A 24,532-nucleotide genomic window follows, 5' to 3' on the forward strand; every position below is an offset into this window, starting at 1 on the left:
AAAAATTTTCAAATATTCAAAAACATTCATTGTAACAACCGCAAATTCAAGAAAACCAACAACTAGCTGAATTCTCTTAAATATTTCCTAAGCAGCACCTAGTTTAGTACAGGCAGATTCCTAAACCTGTTTCTCAGTAAATATTAGCCCAGTAATTAAGTTCACAAAAGTAGGTTTTTTTATAGTCCTCTTGGCACAAAATAAAATACTCTTGTACTTCAAAGTACATCCAAATTAACTCAAGGATACAAGAGGACATATGAGAATTAGAGATGAAAGATAAATGTAAAAAATGGCTTATATTAACTAGGTGTTTCTGATGCTTTGATGCCAGAAGACTTGTTGGCCAGGGAGAGAAGAATGGCCCTCCCAGGGCTGGCTAGCTAATTCCTAGAGATCATAAACATGGGCTGGAGAACATTCCTTCCAGGTGCAAACCATCCAGTCCAGAGTACACACCTCTACTCCCCACTTCTATTTGGCCCTCACACTCAAGGCCACTATTCCCCTCACCTAATCACCCAGGTACCTGAGTGACAATGAGGGAAAGCCCGTTTGCACCTGAGCCTGCTAAAATTATCCAAATGAGCCGCAGAACTGCTCACACTGCCTCACACATTCTACCTACAGAAATCATATAGGCTCTTGCCTATGATACCCTACCCCTGACTGACCCTGGTACTTCCCCATGTGGCCACCCTCCCTGGTGTGGCATGCCCTCTCCTCTTGGGAACTGTAACTATATATTTTTTTTAACGACAATCATCTGATCTGTTGGCCTCATCATACCTAAAAAATAATAAAACCTACATTTTACAACATGGCCTTGAATTACCCAGTTAATAAATGTACAGACATTTTAAACCTATATTAACTACACAGAAAATTTTAAATACTAATGAATAAGATCTCATGAATCTTACTTTCTTGAAGGTTGAGTGGAGGATTAATGAGATTATCTAAAGTTCGAGGTCCATGTTCAGATTGTAGTGCTGAAAATCCGGGAATTAAGCAAGAAAACATCCAAAGTTGTTCTTTGCTACAGTTATTCTGAAGAGCTTGTAACCATAATAAAAAAAGACGAACACCTTCCCGCCTGATCTAAAATAAAATAAAAATAGTATTTTTACTTATAATGGAAATATTTTCTTACTTTTAAGGCCAAAATTCTTTAGATGATTAGAGAATGTTACTTTGCAAAACAGAGGAAGGAAAGAAAGAGGGAAAGGAAAAAGAAAAGGAAGAAGGAAGGAGGGAGGGAAGGAGGAAGAGCTATTACATCCATGTCATTTATTGAGCTCTCATTACTTGTAAAATTAAATTCACAGATTTGAACAACTACAGAATAAACTTGGCCTCTTACTACTGAAAGCCACCAGGTAATCTTTATTCTATAATTTCCATTTGTAAAAAATCAGAAAATCATTTCTGATGGTCTAATACAAGAAGAAAGAGGGCAATAACTGTTCCTTGCTATAATGAGTTTGGTAAAATGAAGAATCGTAATGGGGATCCTGGTGCACTGCTAAATTAATGTTCTTGTCCTTAAAAGGCTTACCACTCTCTGAAATTATGTCATGTACTTATTATTTGCTGCTAACCTGCAAAACAGAAATTGTGACCTATTACTCTATTCTAAGCACCTAGAACAATAACTCATCTACAGAAGACAACAAATATTTGAATCAATGCATAAATTCTCTCCCATGAAGAGAACAGAAAAAGATAGAAAAACATTCAAACTCTGACAAGGAAAACACCAAGTTCTTCACTAACCTAACCTCACTGGTAGCTTTGGAAATTGGCCTACTACAGCTTGGTAAATGGCCACTGTCAAAGCTGTTCAACAGCTGCCAACCTCACAGTTTAGGGAGATAACAAGATAACAATTAGGAAGACTTAATCCTTCATGCTGTTATTCCAAGCCTCGACACCAAACCTACCTACAATATGAAACTTTCATTTAATCTACAATGAGAAGCTTTTAGACAAGGTAGCTTCTCTTATAACAGCACAATGAGATAATGAAAAAGAAATAAAACCAACTTTTTAATATAGATCCTTTATTTCTCTCTACATCTAAGCATAGTTATGGTAATATAAAGAATAATTTATTGAATGACTAAATAGTTTTTATCTTCTGGGATCAGAGAATAAAGTATTTCTAGTGAATCACTCAATGCATTGGCAAACAATAGTTTTTTTCTTTGTTTTAAGTTTATTTATTTTGAGAGAGAGACAACAAGGGAGAGGCAGAGAAAAAGGGAGAGGCAGAGAAAAAGGGAGGGGCAGAGAAAAAGGGAGAGAGAATTTTAAGCAGGCTCCCCAACATCAGCACAGAGTCCAATGAGGGGCTCAAACCAAGAATCATGAGATCATGACCTGAACTGAAACCAGGAGTCAGACACTTAACCAACTGAGCCTCCTAGGCACCCCAACAATAGTTTTTCAATAGACTAATCAACCTAGTACGTATTTCACACACACTGAGTATGTTGCTATATTTTAAGTCAATTAACTTCAATTAAGTAAACAATTCAAAATTCTTTAGGAAAAAAGTTGATGTAGGAAAAGTAGAACAAGAGACTATATGCTTTACTCAGTTTTTAAAAAGTCATAGAAAAGAAAGACAACCATACCTTCAAGGAGTTTCCTGTGTGGAGTAGTTTCTTTAAAATCAATCCTGAAAAGAAAAGATTATTTTAAACATTCATATTTTCTTACTTGTTTCCAAATGTCAGAGTTCTCGGTCAGACTTGAAAACACTTTAAAACAAGTCCTTGGCAACCTCCAAGTTATTCTTGGTGACCCTGATATCCCTCTGGCCATAATCTTGGGACCAGAAAGGAATTTAAAAAGTCACCTTTACAACACATCATCTATTGCAATTAGACATGATTTATTCTATCAAAACAAACACTAAACACAAGACTGCACTTAATACAACAATCTCTGTACATCTCTTATTTAACACTAAGAATATAATTAAGTACTTCCTCCATCACTAATACAAATAAAAACCACTGCAGAAAATTTTCATTTAACCACATAAACTTCTGTAACTCTAATATTCCCTAACATTTTCATTGTACTAATTTTCTTTTTCAGAATATTCAAATCCATCTTTGTTTCTTTTAATTTATACAATATTTCAATTCTATAATAAAATACTAAAATTACATTAATAACCATCCAGAGACCAACCATTTGGTCTGAACATATCTAACACAGTCCTGTGTTTCTTATAATTTTGAATTTTCATTTATTTACATGATCTATGAGGTTTTATCTAACAAGTATCATTGAAGCCTCCTTTGAAACCATTTCAAATCATTCTCCTTCCTTCCTTCCTTCCCCAGAAAAAAACTGTCCCAGTCTTTATCTAGATTTTGGTATTAGTTATTTCCAAAAATATTTTCATATTATGAGTATTTATTTATAAATCAATAAAACATTTAGAGTTAGTTTATATGTTTAAAACTTATACCAATAACAAGAATTTTTTCCACAGCTATTTTTTCCAATACTGTATTTTTTATTCTTTCTAATAACCTCAAGATTATACATATACAAAACACACAGACACAAAGATCAAGCCTAGATTTTATTTGGTTAAGTTTCAGTTGTCATACAAAAATAAGCTTTAATATTTCAAATAAAACTTTTACTGGGGGCACCTGGGTGGCTCAGTTGGTTAAGCCTCTGACTTCAGCTCAGGTCATGATTTCCCAGTTCATAGGTTCAAGCCCCTCATCAGGCTCTGTGCTGACAGCTCAGAGTCTAGAGCCTGCTTTGGATTCTGTGTCTCCCTCTCTTTCTGCTCGCTCGCTCGCTCTCTCTCTCTCTCTCTCTCTCTCTCTCTCAAAAATAAACTAAAAACAATTTTTTTTAACTGTTTTATCTGCAATTCTCTTATGTTCAAGCAAATTCATTTTCTTAAAGCAATACTATGTAAATCCCAGTCTTTAATCAACTCCCCTAAAAAAAAAAAAATCTATATATGCTAAATGCAGTGTGGCATCATGGATTGGATTATGGAACAGAAAAAGAACATAAGTGGAAAACTAATCAAATCTGGTTAAGTTTGAAGTTTAATAGTTTTTGAAAAAACATACATTTATATATATCATACAAAATAAGCCTTCCTATAAGTTATTTTTCACATCCAACATTAGCTTCTGAAATTCATCTACACTAATCTATATAGCTCTAATTAATTCACTTTAACGGCTATATATTTACTATTCCATTATGTTCCAATAATCTTACTTATGTTAGGACATTTGGTTTGTTTTCAAATTTTTTGCAATTCTCAGGAATACTATAATAAAGGTTCTTGTTCATGACTTCCTGTAGACATGTGAATTTCCCCAAGATATATTACCAGGAATGAAATTACTCACTTGCAACTTCACTCAATAACAGAAAATTCTCTCTAAAGTATTTGAAAAAGTTAGCAGTACTTCTAGTAGTGTATGAGAATGCTATGGTAACACATTCTTGGTAACACATTCTTGGCAACACAAAATACTGGTGGAAGCTCTAAAACATATCTTCATAATGTTTTCATTTGATGTTTCTTAGTGACACCAAGCATCTTTTCATCATTCAAGTTCCTGCAAATTGCTTATGATATCATTTGTTCATTTTTCAATTATGTTATTTTGTTTACTATGAGAGTTCCTTATACACACTGCCTACTAATTCTATGTCACTTCTTTGAATTGGAAATATATACTTCCAAACAATTCAGCCATGTTTTTTTTGATTGGGAGAGAAAGTATCTTCCGATGTAGAAAAGTTTTAAATTTCAATATAGTCAATTCACCAATGCTTTTCTTAATACTTCCCTACCTTAAAGTAATAAAGATAAACCAACAGTCACTTTAAAAAGTTTTAAAGTGTTACTTTTAACAGTTAAGACCTGAAATCCATCATAAACTTATTTCTGTATGGCAATAACAGATTTTTTTACTCAAATGGAGAGCCAGTTGTGGTACTAACTCTTTTAGGGTTTATAATGAAATGAAATGCTATCTCAATCATAATTCAAATTTCTATGTATAAGGCTAGGTCTTCAGTTGGTTTCCATGTTATTTTCCATTATCCACTTGTCCATCCCTACACGGTGACACTATCTTAATTATTATAGCATTATTGGGTATGGAAATATACAACAGCACCATCTTCCTTTTACCTTCCTTTTACTCTTCCATATACTTTGCCTGTGATTTCCCATATAAATTTAGGAGAAATCTGTTACGCTATAGTAAAAAGTCCCTACAGGAATTCTGAATGAGAATTTTTCTTTTTATACTATCAAGCCTATCATTCATAGATACTGCGTAAGATTCCATTTATTCAAGAACTTCCTTGTTCTTTACAAATCATATCATTGCCATACATTAATCTTTTAAGTGACTACAGAATACACATTCTCAAGCACACCAGAATATCATCTAAGAGAGACTATATTCTGAGCCACGAAATGTCTCAAAACCTTAAAAAGACTAAAATCACATAAAGTGTATTTTCTGACCAAAAACGAATTAAGGTAGAAATCACAACAGAAAGAAATCTGTGGTAACATCAAATACTTGAAAATTAAAAAACAAAACAAAAAACCACTCTTTAACTACAGGTCAAAGAAACCAAGAGGGACATTAAAAAGTATTTCTGGGGCATCTGGGTGGCTCAGTCGGTTAAATATCTGACTTTAGCTCTGGTCATGATCTCACGGTTCCTGAGTTCAAGCCTTGCATCAGGCTCTGTGCTGACAGGTCAGAGCCTGCAGCCTACTTCAAATTCTATGCTTCCCTCTCTCTCTGCCTGTCTCCCACTCAGTCTGTCTGTCTTTCTCAAAAATAAACATTAAAAAAAAAATGTTTTTAAAAACTTCTGAGGCACCTGGGGTGGCTCAGTTGGTTGAGTGTCCAACTCTTGATATCAGCTCAGGTCAAGATCCCAGGGTTGTGGGAACTGCATTGGGTTCTGCGCTGAGTGTGGAGCCTACTTAAGATTCTCTTACTCTCTCCTTCTGCCCTACTCACTCCCCTGTTCGCATGCTCTCTCTCTCTAAATATACATATATATATACATATATATATGTATGTATGTATTTCAACTAAATGAAAACACAAGCACAATATTAAAACTTACAGGATAAGCTAAAACAAAGCTTAGAGGGAAATTTATTGCCTTAAATATCTGTATCAAAAAAGAAAAAAGATATCAAATTAATATCCTAGACTTCCATCATAAGAAAATACAAATAGACAAATTAAACCCAAAGCAAGCAAAACAGTTAAAAAATATAAAAAGCTAAAATGAAAACCAATGAAATAGCAGAAAAAGAACAGAGAAAATCAAACAATACCAGAGTTAGTTCTTTGAAATGGTCAACACTAATGACAAATGCCTAGCTAGACTGGTCAGTAAGAGACTACAAATTACACAAATATTACAATACTTGGTCAGGATGTGGACAAAGGGTTCCCCTTTTGCATTGTTGGTGGGAATGTAAACTGGTGCAGCCACTCTGGAGAACAGTATGGAGGTTCCTCAAAAAATTAAAATAGAGCTACCTACAACCCAGCAATTGCACTACTAGGTATTTATCCAAAGGATACAAAAATGCTGATTCAAAGGAGCACATGCACCCCTATGTTTATAGCAGCACTATAATAGTGGAGATAGCAGCACTATAGCCAATAGCCAATAGCACAATAGCCAAATTGTGGAAGGAGCCAAAATGTCCACTGATTCATGAATGGATAAAGAAGATGTGTTGTGCGTGTGTGTATGTGTGTGCGCACACACACATACACACACTCTATTTGGCACTTTACATTTCTCTTCCGTTTCTGATTCTGAGATGTTTATTTTGAGGCTGAGCCCACTTTTATTTTTTTGGTTTTATAGTTTTATCACCACTGCTAAAGTAAAGGAAGAAATTTAATATGCCTTTTGACTGGTAATCTTTCATCTATATTTTTATCTTATACTCCCAGTAAGTAAAGTCCAGTATTCTTTATATTGTTTTTACTAAAAAATAAACCATAAATTCATTTGAAATAATGACCAGCCCATTAAAGAGCATTATCATTTATGTCAAATGTCAAATACATATTTAAATTACTTACCAATACTATGAAACTGCCATCGCTGATGAATTCTTTCTGGAAGAAGTTGTAAAATTTTCTAAAAATCAGTATGAATAAAACAAAGAAAAGAATGAAAAGCAAGTAATGAGTCCACATTCTGTGCAATGTGAAAAATTAAACAAAGAGCTTATAATAAGCTTTTAAGAGTTTCTTATGTAAAAGATAGCATCACAAACACAAAACAGTATTTGAACTGATCTGACAGTACTTGCACTATTTCAGCACTGGTCATCAATATTTGAAAACACCAAAAAAAACCCAACAAGCTATGCTAAGACTTGGAACAAGACATTAATGAAATTTATCTTTACAATGACGTAGAAAGTAAACATATTTCTCCTTATTGATTAAATACTAAAACATTTTTCAAAATGATCATTTACTATTCTTAGAATTTCTCTATTATGGCTATTACTGATAAGTTTTAAATTCTTTCAGATATTCATATTAGTGACATTTTATCTCTGTGTAGTTCTTCCTATTTTTATAAAAGTAGGAGAAATATTTGATTTCATAAAAATCAAATCAGTATTTATACTGTAAAAAGTATTTGTACTGAGTTGATTCATGTGAACCCAAAAGTATTATATGTTATGATGGCTATAGGTATAATAACAATACTTAAAAATTCAGGATCCCTACATTTAAGCCAACACAGGCTTCTATTAATTGGGAATAAACACTTTTTACATATAATTCAAAATTTTACCTTTAATTCCCTTCACAAATTTCTTCTGTGTGAATTATTCTAGTTCAACAGCTTGCCTTACTATGCTGCTAAACTATGCTCTCAGTACTCATCCACTTGCTGAATGAGTTTTGTATGTGTGTCTGTTGTTATTGCTGCTCTTACTACTATCATTATTTAGAAATCCCACTAACCAAATGTTCATAGTGGCCAAACAGTAGACATTTTATATAATGATATCTCATCAAACCTCACAACCATCCTAAAAAAAGTTTATTAATCTCATTTGAAAAATGAGAAAATGGGCTAAGTAATGTGTTTAAGTTAGAAAGTGGAATTAATTCCAGGGGTGCCTGCATGGCTCAGTTGGTTAAACATTGGACTTCGGCTCAGGTCACGACCTCACGGTTCGTGAGTTGAAGCCCCACGTTGGGCTCTATGCTGACAGCTCAGAGCCCACAGCCTGCTTCAGATTCTGTGTTTCCTTTTCTCTCTGCCCCTCCCCAGCTTGTGCTCTGTCTCTCTCTCTCTCTCAAAAATAAATGTTAAAAAAATATTTTAATAAATAAATTTTAAAAAGTAAAAAATCAAAAAGAAAGTGGAATTTCAATCTTAATATGCCTAATTCTAAAATGTGTACTTTTGTACTATTCTGCCCAAAATACAGTATGCATGTTTTACACTTCTATCTTCCATTTAATATGATCTTCTTTAGTCCATCTCATACAAGAGGATCATGAGAAATTATAAAGTTCTTCACAGATAAATGCTGGTCCCACATGACATACACAAACTTCTTTGCCTTTGCCCTCCTCATATTTCTCTGGCCAACAATTACATAATTCTATTTATTTTGGTATGGAAAGAAATGAAATTTAAGTTGAGAAAGTTTATAAACTACTCAAAAGGATTCCTAAATTATGACCATTATACTTTATATTAAAAAAAATTTTTTAATATTTATTTTTGAGAGAGAGAACATGAGTGGGGGAGGGACAGAGAGAGAGGGAGACACAGAATCTGAAGCAAGCTCCAGGCTCTAAGCTGTCAACACAGAGCCCAACGCAGGGCTCAAACTCAGGAACCATGAGATCATAACCTGAGCTGAAATCAGATGCTTAACCAACTGAGCCATCCAGGTGCCCCTATTATACTTTAGATTTGACCCCTTAGAAAATGTAAATAAACATGTCTTTATTATTTTTTTTAATCTTTTTTAACGTTTATTCATTTTTGAGAGACAGACCGTGAATGGGGGCAGAGAGAGAGGCAGACACAGAATCCAAAGCAGGTTCCAGGCTCTGAGTTGTCAGCACAGAGCCCAACACAGGGCTCGAACTCACGGACCATGAGATCATGACCTCAGCCAAAGTCAGGTGCGTAACCAACTGAGCCACCCAGGCACCCCAACATGTCTTATTTTTATGCGGTTAATACAAAGATGAAAGAAAGAAAGAAACCATGTGTAGTTTTAACAGAAGAAAACAGATTATGAATCCCAGATCATATTTTTAACACTACATAATGGTGCTTTTCATTCCAAAAAGAGGAAATCAGTTAATTTATAATTCTTAATTTTTAAAAATCATTATCAGTCTCCAAAGGTAGAGGTCAGATATTATTATTCCCATTACAAGGAGCAAAACATAAGCACACAGGTTAAATATTTTTTCCAAAAGATGGAAACCCTATATCTAACATCTTTATATTCTAAGAAAATTTAGTCATTCATTAAAGACAAACCATTGATCAGTATATATTTACATACAGGAAAATAAACATTATTTTTTAATAGAAGGAATGCCCTAAAAGATCTTCTATCAACTAATCAATCCATCTCAGTTTCCTGAACAGGGGCAACCATGAATGTCTGAAGGAACATTTTCCAGAAATTATTTTTTTTTTCAACGTTTATTTATTTTTGGGACAGAGAGAGACACAGCATGAACGGGGGAGGGGCAGAGAGAGAGGGAGACACAGAATCTGAAACAGGCTCCAGGCTCCGAGCCATCAGCCCAGAGCCTGACGCGGGGCTCGAACTCACGGACCGCGAGATGGTGACCTGGCTGAAGTCGGACACTTAACCGACTGCGCCACCCAGGCGCCCCTTTCCAGAAATTATTAACTTGCTTTCTCTGCTGATACTTTTTTTTTTAAACTTCTTTTCAATCTTCATGCTTTTTTAAAATGTTTGTTTGTTTGTTTGTTTATTTTGACAGAAAGAGTGCATGCATGGGGGAGGGGCAGAGAAAAAGAGAGAGAGAGAATCCCAAGCAGGCTCCATGCTGTCAGCACAGAGCCCAACACTAGGCTCAATTTTAGGAATGATGAGATTGTGACCAGAGCCAAAATCAAGAGTTGGACATTTAACCAAGGGAGCCACCCAGGCATCCCAATCCCGATGCCTTTTATTTCCTTCTCTTGCCTAATTGCCGTGGCTAGAACCAAGTACAATATTCAATAGAAATGGCAAGAGTAGATACCCCTCTTTTCTTACTAATGTTAAGAAAGAGGTACTCGGTACCTAGCATAAGGTAGGGTCTTAGCTGTGTATTTTTGTAGGTGTCCTATATCAAGTGGACAAAGTTTCCTTTTATTCCCATTTTGTTAAGTGTTTTATGATGAAAAAGTACTGGGAGTTTGCCAAATGCTTTTTCTGTATTTATTGATATGACATGTATTTTTTTGTCTTTTATTCTATTATTACTGTATGTTAGTTGATTTATTTTCAGATGTTAAACTTTGTAATACTTAGATAAACCCCATTTGGTCATGTTGTATAATCCTTTTTTATATGTATTTTGATCTCATTTACCTTTTTTTGAGGATTTTTTGTGCCAATACTCATGAAAATATTTTATTATATTTTAATAATAAAATATAATAAATTTATATTATTATAATTTTCTTTCTTTGTAATGTTTTTGTCTGGTTTTGGTTGCATAACACTGGCCTCACAGAATGAATTATGAAATATCACCTCTTTTTTATTAAAGAATCTGTGAAGAACTCATATACTTCTTTAAATGTCTGGTTTAAATTCACTAGTAAAGTCATCTGGGTCTGGGCTTTTCTTGGTGGGAATTTATTTACATATGAATTCATTTTTTCACTTGTAAGTCTTTCCAGTTTTCTATTTCTTTCTGAATCAATTCACTGCTTTTATCTTTACAGGAACTTGTCCATTTAAATGTATCACATTTGTTGGCATTCAGTTGGTCACAGTACTCTCTTATAATCCTTACAATTTCTATAAGATGGGTAGTATTCCTTTTTAATTCCTGAATTTAATAATTTAATTCTTCACTCTTTTTAGTCAGTATGGCTAAATATTATTAGTTTTCCTGATCTTTCAATGTTCTGACTTTTAGGTCTATTGGTATTCTCCAGTTTTTAAAACTTTCTTCCACTTATTTTTGCTATAATCTTTTTTTTTTAATGTTTATTTATTTTTGAGAGTGAGACAAGAGCATGAGTAAGGGAGGGGCAGCAAGAGAGGGAGACAAAGAATCCAAAGCAGGCTTCAGGCTATCAGCACAGAGCCCGAGGCGGGGCTTGAACTCACAAACTGCAAAATCATGACTCAAGCCGAAGTTGGATGCTTAACCGACTGAGCCACCCAGGCACCCCTATTTTTACTATAATTTTAGCTATGTTCTTTATATGCTTTCTTTGGGTTTTAATTTGATCTTCTTTTTTCAGTTTCTTAGTGGAAACTTAAGTAACTGATGTGACATCATTCTTCCTTCTATCATATTAAGTTATAGAACTATAAATTTCCCTCTGAATGCTTGGTTAGCTACATTCCCTAAGTTGTGGTATGTCATAACTATGAGCCATTGATTATTTGGGGGTGTGTTCACTAATTTCCACATATTTATGAATTTACAAAATTTCCTTGTTATTGATTTCCTCATTTAATTCCGTATTGATTAGAGAACATAATCTAAATGATTTCTGCTGATGCTTTTATTCTTTCTCAAAATATCTATGTTTTAATATTCCCCTTGTAAATAGCCCATGCAAACACCTGGGGAGATAAACATAAGCAAATTCCTAAACGCTGATTACTGAAAATTAACTGCAAAATAGGTACCAACACCAATTACTCCCATCTGGAACTCTTAAAAAACAAAAAACAAAAAAACCAACTTTTTTTTTTAGCTGTGACTAAATCAATAACTAAATCAACAGCTAAGAAATATCAGATTGTTCAAATTCTTCTAAACTATATCAAGTACCCAAAATACAAAACAGTGAATTATCTTTTATTACCAACAGACAAAATAGCTCAAATTTTAGATACTGATTTCCAATTCTTTACTGTCCTTGAAGTCACAAGATTGAATCATGGCTTTCTCCAGATATCTGAATTTTCAATAAAGATCAGAATACTCCTATCACTGCTTGACTTGAAAGACAGAATGAAGAGGCAAGGAGTTATTTTAAAAGTGAGGGGACCGTAGGGGCACCCAGGTGGCTCGGTTGGTTAGGTGTCCAACTTCAGCTCAGGTCATGATCTACAGTTTGTGGGTTCGAGTCCTGGGTCAGGCTCTGTGCTGACAGCTTGGAGCCTGGAGCCTGCTTCCGATTCTGTGTCTCCCCCTCTCTCTGTCCCTTCCCCGCTAATGCTCTCTCTCTCTTTCTCTCTCTCAAAAATAAACAAACATTTTAAAAAATAATAAATAAATAAAAGTGAGGGAACCCTAATTTTTATCAGGATGCCAAAAATAAAATATAAATTTTAGCAAAGCATCAAATATTACTAATTCCTTCTATTTTTAACAATAAAGGCTTGCCCCAACCCAACCCAAAGTTACACAGAAAAATAATTTATAAAACAATCATCTTATAGTACTACCAAGTTTGTGGTGTCAAATGCATAAAAACATAATTCTATTTCTACCTAAAAAAAAATACATGTATCTCAAAAAATAATTAAGAATTAAGTCAGGTATATTTTTAGGTCAAAAAACATGATTCAGTTTTTAGAAAGCGTGGCAAATTCAGTCTTCTGTTACATGCTTCATAGTTTCAATATATTCCTTTGTAAGTTCCAGGAATTAATTGGGGGGGGGGGGGGGGGAATAGTTGATGCGCAGATACTTACCTCAAAAATAAAAAGTATAGCATCCAATTCCTCCCTTTGAGATTTGTGACCTAAAATATTTTTACAGAAAAATGTGTTAAACATTATCATTTTGTCCTATTACCACCACTTAAAAAGCTTAAAATATTTCAAGCATTATTTTCTCAGTGATTCTTTAGTAAAATATTTAAAGGATATTCTGTTTGATGTATAAACAATACTATAGCATCTCTCTCTACTTTTTCAACAATTAAATTTAGATTCTACATATTTATATCTTAAAACAAATAATATATCGTGGAGAACTTAGAATTCTGAAAATGAAAGTATGAGAATGACTGCTCAATTTACATATGCACCTAAGAGCAAAGCAAAGAAGGTAAGGAAACAGGTAAATCAATCCGACCAGGGAAAAGCAAATCTTCTAAGCCTTTTCAAAGGAATGAAGATAGTACTACTAACCCAAAGTGTGAGAGGGTGTCTAAAAGATGTTTTACAAAAAGAAGTGAAAAAACACTAAAATTCCAATGTCCAAGAGTCTATTTTTAAGTGAATATTTAAGATAATTATTTGAAACATCAACATAAGCCAGGACCAATTTTAACATCTTACCTTTCTGTTTCAGACTAGCTTCAATAGTCACAAAATTCTCAAAGAACACATAATATATATGTGAAAAATGTTGGTCAAAAAACTGTTTAAGATCGATAGACTCTGCATTCTCTGAAAAGGAAAGGAAACCAGTTTTTAGTGATTACATATATATGTTAAATCACATTCAGTTAAATAGTCACAGTGGCAAATTTCCTTCAAAAAAGTCAAAGAACTGCTCTTAAAATACTATCATATTAAAATATTTGAGATATTCATTGATTTATATTCTTGTTCTCACAACTTTAGTCTTCAAAGCTTTTAGTTTTAATTTTGAAAACAGGTCAAATCAGGTTACCATAACCTTTGTTTCCAAAAAAAAACCCCAAAAAAACAAAAAAAAACAAAAAGTCTCAGAAAGATTTACTCAAAATTTATTTTGGATATTTAGCTAAACCAAAAAAAGAAGTTTTAGTTTCAATTCATAGCTATGCTTTTCCCAACTTATCCCCAAGACAGTTTAAAATCAGTATTTCTAGGAGTAATTATATATTTTATAAAACACATTTATTCAGCAAATAGGTACCTAACAACAGGCTTTATAAATAGGCACTTAAGTATTACAAAGCTCAAATACAGATAATATTGCTCTTAAGGGATCTTCCGTATAGTCCAGGGCACACAAAGCCAAACATATAACTGTATGCACAGTACAAAGTGTTACATATTGAAAGTGAAGTGACAAAATGCAATGGCAATTTAGAAACACAAAATTACTTTCAAAGCTAAAAGAGGGGTGAAGGTAGGGAAAGAAGAAAAGCTTAATAGATTATATGAAAAGACTTTTAAAGACTGGAAAAACTTTGAACATGAACTGGTGAGGTTTAATGAGAAGGGCATTCTAGGCATAAGCAAAGACAAACAAGTGAGGAAACTATGAAGCATGATAGGATGCATAAAAATAATTCATTTTAGCTACAGCTTAGAATGTTTTGATAAAAATAAAATTAAAAAACTAGCCTTGAAGTATGTTTTAAAATGTCTTGAAAACAAACTAAAGTGACTGAATTTATTATTCAAAGGAATATATCTATGCAGATGTATACATATTACACATTTTGTTGTTTAGTTTATTTTCTGGGAGATTGAGAAGGTTGAAGAAAAAGGGGAATACAGAACTTTTACCTTAAGTATATGCTTCCCATTATTCAACTTTGCTTGCAAAAAGCACATGTTTATTTTATAATGAAAAATAAATATAAAAAAAGGCAACTAGAAAAAAGTCAATCGTTAATAAACTCAAATTAAAGGTAAATATCAGTAAATTTCTTGAAATGCTTTAAGGAGCAATAGAAGATTTCAGAATAAAATTACATAGTAACAACATATAGCATTTTAAACTCTCTTTCATGTATTAGCTTACCCTGTGAATAGTCATAATTCTTTAGTGACCTCTCATCTATGGAATTTTCTAAGACTGTTACCCCTTTGCTCTACTCTCACAAAAGAAGGGGTGGATGGCCTCTCTATTCCCTTGGATTCTCTACATTTCTACCTTATGGAAATCACATGTTTTAAGTGTTTTCTTGTCTTCTTTCCAGGACTAGTCTATAGCTTCTTTAGAATAGAAATTGTGTCTATCTTAGCATTCCCAAAACCTAACACAGTACTCAGCACATATGTATTCAGATGTGTTTTACTACTGATTAAAATAAGTTATTTTAATTTTATTACATTCATTTATTAGCTTGGAAATTTTTATATTAGAAAAGACTGAATAACCTACTGACAGGCAAAACATTGCTTCCTCTAGACTGGAATCAGAAAACCCAGATTCAACTCCTATCTGTAACAATACCTGTGTGACTTTTCACAGAACTAGAAAAACAAAATGGCTAATAAAAACTGAATGTTTCCTATATGCTAGACTCTCTTTTAAGTGCTTTACAGAAATTAATTCCTATAATCCTCACAACAACACTATGAAATGAGTACTATTATTATCCCTATTTTACAGACAAGGAAACAGGCATAGAGAGTTTAAGTAATTCAGCTAGTAGGAAGCAGAGACAGGGATTTAAATCCTACACAGCCTGGATCTAGTGCCCATGCTCTTAATCTCTATGTTATTCAGCCTACAATGTAATACATCTATAGGAAAATTAGGAATAGAACACTAGTAATTTATTATCTGCCTATAAGAACAAGATCTATCAAATAATAAACACATTTTACAAACTTTCAAAATAAAAACATACACAACTGAGAAAAACAGGAAAAGTATTCTATTTTTTCCACACAATAGAGTAACAAAGAACTATGAGATCAAAATAAAATAGGCTACTATAATTAGCTCTCCATTTCCTGAAATTAATGTTTCAAATGTAACTAATGTTCCAGGGGAAAGAAGAAAATGAGAGAACAATAACAAAGCAAAACAAAAAAATCAAAACAAAAGCAAACATGAATCAACTCAAGATTTTACGAGCTTATTTAGGAGCCAAGACGACTTCTCTTAATTTCCTTCTCATACAGCATGTGAGGAAAACCTGGAAATTACATACTTACTAATAAAAGATACTGGATCAAAATTAGGCTAATTTCCTTGTTGGGCTTTTTTTTTTTTTTTTTGCTTTGTTTTTCTCTATATCTATTTGTAATGAACCAGTCAGCAAATAAAAACTCTTTTACAAAATATTTTTGATCACCAATTCACAAAATTTACATGGTGGGAGAAAACAGGGTAAGAAATTAAAAAAATAAAGAAAGAGAGAGGAGGGAGAGATTAAAAACACACAAACAGGCGATGCCCGGGTGGTTCAGGCAGTTAAGTGTCCAACTCTTGATTTCGGCTCAGGTCATGATCTCACATCATGAGATTGAGCCTCACATCAGGCTCTACACTGACAGTATGGAGCCTACTTAGGATTCTCTCTTATGCTCTCTCTCTGCAACCCCCCCCCCCCCCACCTCATGCTCATGCTCTCTTTCAAAAATAAATAAAATTTAAACCATGCACACACAAACAGGCTGGATAAATTATGAATAATACACTATTAGGCTCTAAAAAAAGTAGGGAGTATATGGGAAACAGAGAAGAAATTGAGAAAAGGGAAGAAGAGAAAAAAGGACAAAGGGAGGAAACTAAAAGGAATAAATTAGAAGACAGAACTGAAGCTATTCCTCAGAATGTAACACAGAGAATAGTAAGATGGAAAATATAAAGGATAACAAACTACCTTAAAAGTTCCAGGAAGGAAGAAAAAATGTAAACAATATTAAAAATATATATACCTGAGAATGATTTAAAATTGGTGAAATATGTAAGTAAATCTTAAGATGAAAAATGACATACTGAATCCCAAGCAGGATAAACACAAATCTACACATGGACACATCCTAACACCAAAAACAAAATGAAAATATTAAAACCAACAAAAGTTACCTACATAGTAATATCAAAACTAACAGTACACTTCTCATTAACCTAATACAGGCAGGAAGACAGTGCAACTTTATACTGAAAGAACTAAGGGAAAATAATTGCCAATCTAAAGTCCTATACTCAGCTAAAGTACTTCAAATAACATGAACACAAGGGATGCCTGGATGGCTCAGTTGGTTAAGCACCCCACTGTTGATCTCAGCATAGGTCACAATCTCACAGTTCATGAATTTGAGCCTGGCATAGGGCTCCATGTTGACAATGTGGAGCCTGCTTGGGATTCCCTCTCTCGCCCCCCCCCCCCCATACTCTCTCCCTCAAAATAAATGAACACATTTTTTAAAAAAGAAAACTATTAACAACCTCAACATGTAAATGAAGAAAAGGTATTTTCTAACATCCTTACAGTTTAACACTCAAAAACCATCACTCAGGGGTGCCTGGGTGGCTCAGTTGGTTATGCATCTGACTTCAGCTCAGGTCATGATCTTGCGGTTTATGAGTTCGAGCCCCGCATCAGGCTCTGTGCTGACAGCTGGGAGCCTGGAGCCTGCTTCAGATTCTGTGTCTCCCTCTCTCTCTTCCCCTCCCCTGCTTGTGCTCTGTCTCTCTCTCTCTCTCTCAAAAATGAATAAATGTAAGAAAAAAAAAATTTTTAAAAACCCTCATTCAAACTCCAAGAAATACAAGAGATATATTCTGAAAGAGAAATAAACTAACATTGGAGAGTGAAAAGCAAAAAGCAAAAATGAACAAAGAAACTGCAAAATGTATGGGTAAATCTAAATGGATACTAATGTTAAAAAAGCTACTAATGCAAAAGGTTACTAATTAGGAGAAAGTAAAAAAATAGACAATGTCAAAGATGCAACAAAAATGCTAGAGAGACTATTTTAAGATCTTACTTTGTTAAGAGGATGACAGAAATACTGATGAACTTTATAATTTAATATTAGTATGCTACTAAAATGTTTTGAGTTACCACTAAGAATAATAACAAAATATAAAATGTTTAACCATTAGGAGAAAAATATAGAAAAACTTACGGTAACAGAAATGAGTATAGAAAAGCACCCCAAAAAGATGAATGAAATGATAGAAATATAAATACAGTATTTACCAAAAAAGTTAATAAATTAAATGCTTCAACTAAGACACAGTTATAATCACACTGCATTTTAAAACAACCACAAAAATTAAGCTACAAGGTATTTATTAAGAAAAAATTTTAACCCAAAATGATTAAAGGGATGAAATAAAAATATATTATTTAGACATTGACCAAAATACCATTGTTGATTCCTTGGTAAGAGTCAAAGTAAATATTAAGGCAAGAATTACTACAATTAAAGAGGATCACTATATTTTGAAAAAAGGCTGTACCAGGAAGCTTTTAATTCCAAATTTGCATTAACAGTTTCAAAATATAAAAGCAAAGACCAACAAATTTCTAAGGAGAAAAAACCTACTAATTGCATGGTAGATTTTATACAACCATTTCCTAACATAAAAGTAATTGAAATTCCAAGGAAGAGGGGCAGAAAAATATTTGGAGAAATAATGGCTGAAAAATTTCAAGCTTGATACAAATCACAAATCCACATATGCATGAGGCTCAACAAACTTCAAAACAAGAAACATGAAAAAATCATCAAGGCACATAATAATTAAATTGCTCAAAACAGTGAGAAAAAGAACATATTAAAAAGCAGCTAGAAGAAAAAAAAAACATGGTACACAGTAACTAAAATAAAGATGACATATTTTTCATCAGAAATAATGCAAATAAAAATATATATCTTCAAAGTAATGAAGAAAAAAAACTGTCCAGGGGCTCCTGGGTGGCGCAGTCGGTTAAGCGTCCGACTTCAGCCAGGTCACGATCTTGCGGTCCGGGAGTTCGAGCCCCGCGTCAGGCTCTGGGCTGATGGCTCAGAGCCTGGAGCCTGTTTCGGATTCTGTGTCTCCCTCTCTCTCGGCCCCTCCCCCATTCATGCTCTGTCTCTCTCTGTCGCAAAAATAAACGTTGAAAAAAAAAATTAAAAAAAAAAAATCTGTCCAGCTGAATTCTATATCCAGTAAAAATATCTTTCAAAAACAAAGGCAAAATAACTACTAGGTATTTATTCAATGGATACAGGTATGCTGTTTCAAAGGGATACATGCACCGCAATGTTTACAGCAGCACTATCAACAACAGCCAAAGTATGTAAAGACCCAAATATCCACTGATAGATAAATGGATAAAGAAGATGTGTGTGTGTGTGGGTGTGTGTGTGGATACACACATATATATATGTGGATACATATATATGTATGTACATGTATATATATATATATATATATGTGTGTGTGTGGGTGTGTGTGTGTGTGTATCCACACACACACACACACACACCCACACACACACATACATACATACATACATACAATGGAGTATTACTCAGCAATCAAAAAGAATGAAATCTTGCCATTTGCAACTACATGGATGGAACTTAAGGGTATTATGCTAAGCGAAATTAGTTGCAGAAAGACAAATATCCTATGAATCCACTCATATGAGGACTTTAAGACACAGAACAGATGAACACAAGGGAAGGGAAGCAAAAATATAAAAACAGGGAGGGGGACAAAACATAAGAGACTCTTAAATATAGAGAACAAACAGAGGGTTGCTGGAGGGGTTGTGGGAGAGGGGATGGGCTAAATGGGTAAGGGGCATTAAGGAATCTACTCCTGAAATCATTGTTGTACCATATGCTAACTTGGAATGTAAATTAAAAAATAATTAATTTTTTAAAAGGCAAAATAAAGACATTTTCAGACATACAAAAGCTGAAAGAATTCATCAGCTGCAGGTCCAAATACTAATAGAAATGCTAAAGAAGGTCTTTCAGGCAGAAAGAAATATTATCATGCAACTACATGGATGGAACTAGAGGGTATTATGCTAAGCGAAATTAGTCAGAGAAAGACAAATATCATATGACTTCACTCATATGAAGACTTTAAGACACAGAACAGATGAACATAAGGGAAGGGAAGCAAAAATAAAATAAAAACATGGAGGGGGACAAAATATAAGAGATCTTAAATATGGAGAACAGAGAGTTACTGGAGGGGTTGTGGGAGAGGGGATGGGCTAAATGGGCAAGGGGCATAAAGGAATCTACTCCTGAAATCATTGTTGTGCTATATGCTAACTAATTCAGATGTAAATTAAAAAAATAAAATTAAAAAAAGAAAGAAATATTATCAGACATAAATATGGACCTGAAAAAAGTAACAACAAGGTAAATGCCCAAGCTTGTTTCTCATTATTCCAAACTTATCCAAAGATAACTGTTCGAACAAAAATGGTAACAATGCATTGGGGGGTTTATAACCTAGTAAAAATAAAATCCATGAAAATAAAAATATAAAGGTAGGAAAGAGAAAAATGAAAGTCCACTATTCTAACATTCTTAATTAAAAGTAATGTATTCACACCTGAAGGCAGACTTCAATGCGTTAAAGATGGATACTATAAACACTAAAGCAACTACTAAAATAAAACAGAAAAGTTACTAGTAATACCCACAGTGGAGAGAATATAAAATCACAAAAAAATACTTGACTGAATGAAGACAGAAAAAGAGAAACAGTGATCAACTGGGATAAAGAATAGATAACAGATGCTAATCTAGCTATATCAATAATCACACTAAATAAAAATGATTGACCCAAAATGGCAAAGACTGTCAGACTGGATTTTTAAAAAAGCAAAATCCAACTATATATTGCCCACAAGAAATAAAAATTGTACACTTAAAATACGTGCAATTTGTGGGGCGCTTGGGTGGCTCAGCTGGTTAAGTGACTGACTTCAGCTCAGATGACGATCTCACGGTTTGTGGGTTCGAGCCCCACACTGGGCTCTGTGCTGACAGCTCAGAGCCTGGAGCCTGCTTTGAAGTCTGTGTCTCCCTCTCTCTCTGTTCCTCCACTGACTGCACTCTGTCTCTGTCTCTCTCTCAAAAATAAATAAAGATGGAACAAATTTTTTTTTAGTATGTATATACACAATTTGCTATATATCAGTTATGCCTCAATAAACCTATTTTTAAAATTAACTAATTGGGGTGCCTAGGTAACTCCATTGGTTTATGTGTCTGACTCTTGATTTCCGCTCAGGTCATGATCCCAATATATTTGTGAGTTTGAGTCCCGCATCAGGCTCTGTGCTGACAGTGTCTGGGATTCTCTCTCCCCTCTCTCTGCCCCTACCCCACTCACACTCTCTCTCTCACAAAATAAATAAACTGAAAAAAAAATATTAATTAAAAAAAATTGAACTAATTATATAGATTCAAGACAATTTCCACTCATTTTCATTCCATTATGTTTTCTGAAGTGAAGGGAGAGAGGAGAATGGAACTCCAAAAATGGAGTAAGTAATATTCTAGGAAATGCCATGATTCTAGAATATTTTAATACCTAAACTTCTGACCATCTGTGTCCACAGAAGCCTGCTGCACATGTGAACATATGCTCCACAAGATAAAAATTTGAGAATCTCTGAAAGCACATGTAATACATTTATGAATTTAAAGCAATGAAAATAAAACCCCAAAATGACCATTTCTGAATGCTTTCACAAATATAGTCTAATGACCCCACACTAATCATAAGAATTATGATTCCCAGAATCAATAGAAATACTGACTCCCAGAAAATGATTAAAATTGATTTTCATTTTTATATCATGAACCAATAATAAAATGAATAAAAATGGCAAGCTCATTCTTGTATTTAACAATGCAGAAGGCAGGTAAGTTAATTTCCCTACTGATAACTGTCCTGGGTGATTAAATTCATGAAGATAAATATAGGGATCTTCTCTTGTACAAATGTTTAAGATGTTTGTTTTTATCTTTCAAACATATATTATTCATTATTCCTTCACTATGAAAAGAAGTAATACAAAAGACAAAAGTCCTGCTGGAAACCACACTAAAAACCTACTAAAATTTCAAAGCAAGCAAAATCGTTTTAAGATATGTAGTTTATCTCCTTATCAAACTGATGTTTCTAAGTAACTGCAGAAAAGCTCCTGACATGTGATTATGGTTACAACTGATAGCAAGATAACAACTCCCAGAAATAAAAAGGAAAAGACAAACACTAAAAGAAGCATTAGTAAGTGACCGTGATCCCAAAGTAATTATTTCTAAGTCTCATTCAACTCTATAAAGTAATACAATAAAAATTATTCTCCTGCCTCAAGGATTCCACAATAAACACAGAGAAAATGAGAGAGTGGAAAAAAAAGAATCTAGTTTACACAAAGATACAATGCCTAATTTAAGAGCAAAGTCAGTTTTGTGTTTTATTAAATATTATACTGTAAGGTAACTGTGAGTATAAAACAAAAGAAAAAGTTATAACCACTTATGTTTAATGTTTTACACTTGCATGAACAACACTTTGACAGTTACGTATATGCAATCTTACTCCACAAATTGTTTTTGAAATAAGTTTATTATCTCCATTTCATAAGAAAACTAAGCCTGGAAGAAGACAGGCAACTTTCCCAGGTCACACTAAACTACTAAATGGCTCCAAATCAGCTCTCTGTGTCCTGAATCAACAACACTAGAATAGGCACACTTCAGGCAGTAGTCCACAGCATAAGACAACACTCTGGCCATTTTAAATCAAACTGATTCTGAAAGAATGGTATTTTTCAAGAAATATTTGAAAGCTACACAGAAGGGGCGCCTGGGTGGCTCAGTCGGTTAAGTGTCCAACTCCGGCTTAGGTCATGATCTCGTGGTTCGTGTGTTTGAGCCCCACGTCAGGCTCTGTGCTGACAGGTCAGAGCCTGGATGGAGCCTGCTTCAGATTCTGTCTCCGTCTCTCTCTGGCCCTCCCCCACTCGTGTTCGTTCTCGTTCTCTCTCTCTCTCTCTCTCTCTCTCTCTCTCTCTCTCAAAAATAAACATTAAAAAAAAATTTTAAAAAAAAAAGAAAGTTACACAGAGGCTGAGGTGGATTATCTGAAGTTTCAGAACTGGTAAATAATAAAAGATACCAAGAATTAAGAGGATTTAGTCCACTCATGCACACTGCCCTGAAGTATTTCTCCTTACATTGGCTAATTATATCCTCCCTAACTTCATCACAATACCTAAAATTTCACTCATTAAATTCATTTGTGCAAGCAAAGCATTCCAACACCTAGTGTAAGCAGTTAAACACTATTCATGTAAATAGGTACAAGTTGCTTTCCTCATAACATACAGCAAAGAAGGAAAAGAATTCTGATACAGTTGTGAAAATGGGGAGTAAAGAAGATAATATTTATTAAGCATTACTGTTTTCTAAGGATTGAGCTAAACACTTTTCTTTCAGTTTTCTGAATTCTCATAGAAACTGTAAACTTTTATCCTTTAAAGTTTAAAGGGTAAGTCCTATTAGCTTCATTTTACTCTTCACTTAGTTTATAAACTAAGTGATAAAAACTAGTTTTCATCTAGATAAAAACTAGATAAAAACTAAACTAAAAAGATTCAAGAAAGCCAAGACAAAACCAAGCTGGTCTAAGTGTAAGGTAAAACTCTGTGTCTTATTCCATGCCACTTTGCAAAACAGGTAAATGGCTGTGATATTAAAATTTATGGCTAAATAGAACACTGAGTGCTAAAGGAAAAGTATAAGAAAATCATTGGGAAAATGTTAGCAACACTGATTAATTAAAAATTTGATGTGCTCAGTAAAGGGGGTGAGCATTCCATTTTCTTTTTTCCTCTTTTTCCATCTCCATTATGAACTTCTCTTCCTCTGTACCCTCCCTTTAAATGTTGAGGTGTATGAGGAATATGTCCTCTTCCACCTTCATTAAATACTGCAACTTGAACTCTATCTACATACAAAAATACCTCTCAAACCCATAGCTGCTATTTCACACCCTCTCGAGTACGAGTCTTATACACTACCTATCCAATTACATCTTCCACAGATATCTCTCACTCAACTTGCCCCCCCCAAATGAATCCACCTTCCTTCATCTTCTCTAGCTTTTGAATGAGGTTGAAATGAATTTCAGCCTTCAAAGAGAGGTTGGTAGTACCACCTATCTCTGAAGGCTGGCATTCATTTTCAGACTCATTCCCCTCTCTTTTGGGTTCTGTCCACCATCCCACCCCACCCCCCTATCCCTCAACAAATCATTCATTTCCTTGCCGAGTTTACCTTCCTAAATACTTCTGCAATACATTTCTTTCTCTCCATTCCCTACTGCCCACCACCCCCCATCATTTAGTTTCATACCTTGTGGTCTCTTGCCTGAATTTTATTAGTCTCTTATCTACTAGCTCTCACGCCATTCTCGCCTTTTTATCCATCCTCCAAATATTACTACCAGAATAATTTAACTGTATCATTGATCTGCTTCCAGGGCTTTCCAATGCAAACAAGATAAATCCCAGGCTCATTCAGATGACATACTAGCACTATTTTTTTTTCATTCTGAACTACTCACTACCTTGAAATAGACTATCAAATACAGAGAACTGG

The 24,532-nt window shown here is 34.0% G+C and overlaps 1 protein-coding gene across 11 annotated transcripts in view; it reads right to left on the reverse strand.

Annotated features, from left to right (window-relative positions):
• RALGAPA1 (Ral GTPase activating protein catalytic subunit alpha 1) overlaps positions 1-24,532 on the reverse strand; it is a 277,975-nt gene that overhangs the window by 218,047 nt on the left and 35,396 nt on the right. For all 11 annotated transcript variants that reach the window (XM_043556003.1, XM_043556001.1, XM_043556002.1 and 8 more), the window contains exons 2-6: positions 13,553-13,663; positions 12,962-13,011; positions 7,143-7,200; positions 2,640-2,683; positions 924-1,101 (exon numbers count right to left, since the gene is read on the reverse strand). In XM_043556003.1, the coding sequence (XP_043411938.1) occupies positions 924-1,101; positions 2,640-2,683; positions 7,143-7,200; positions 12,962-13,011; positions 13,553-13,663 (441 nt within the window). The remainder of the gene's footprint in view (positions 1-923; positions 1,102-2,639; positions 2,684-7,142; positions 7,201-12,961; positions 13,012-13,552; positions 13,664-24,532) is intronic.

The sequence above is a fragment of the Prionailurus bengalensis genome, chromosome B3 (genome assembly GCF_016509475.1).
Source record: "Prionailurus bengalensis isolate Pbe53 chromosome B3, Fcat_Pben_1.1_paternal_pri, whole genome shotgun sequence".
Taxonomy (NCBI): domain Eukaryota; kingdom Metazoa; phylum Chordata; class Mammalia; order Carnivora; family Felidae; genus Prionailurus; species Prionailurus bengalensis.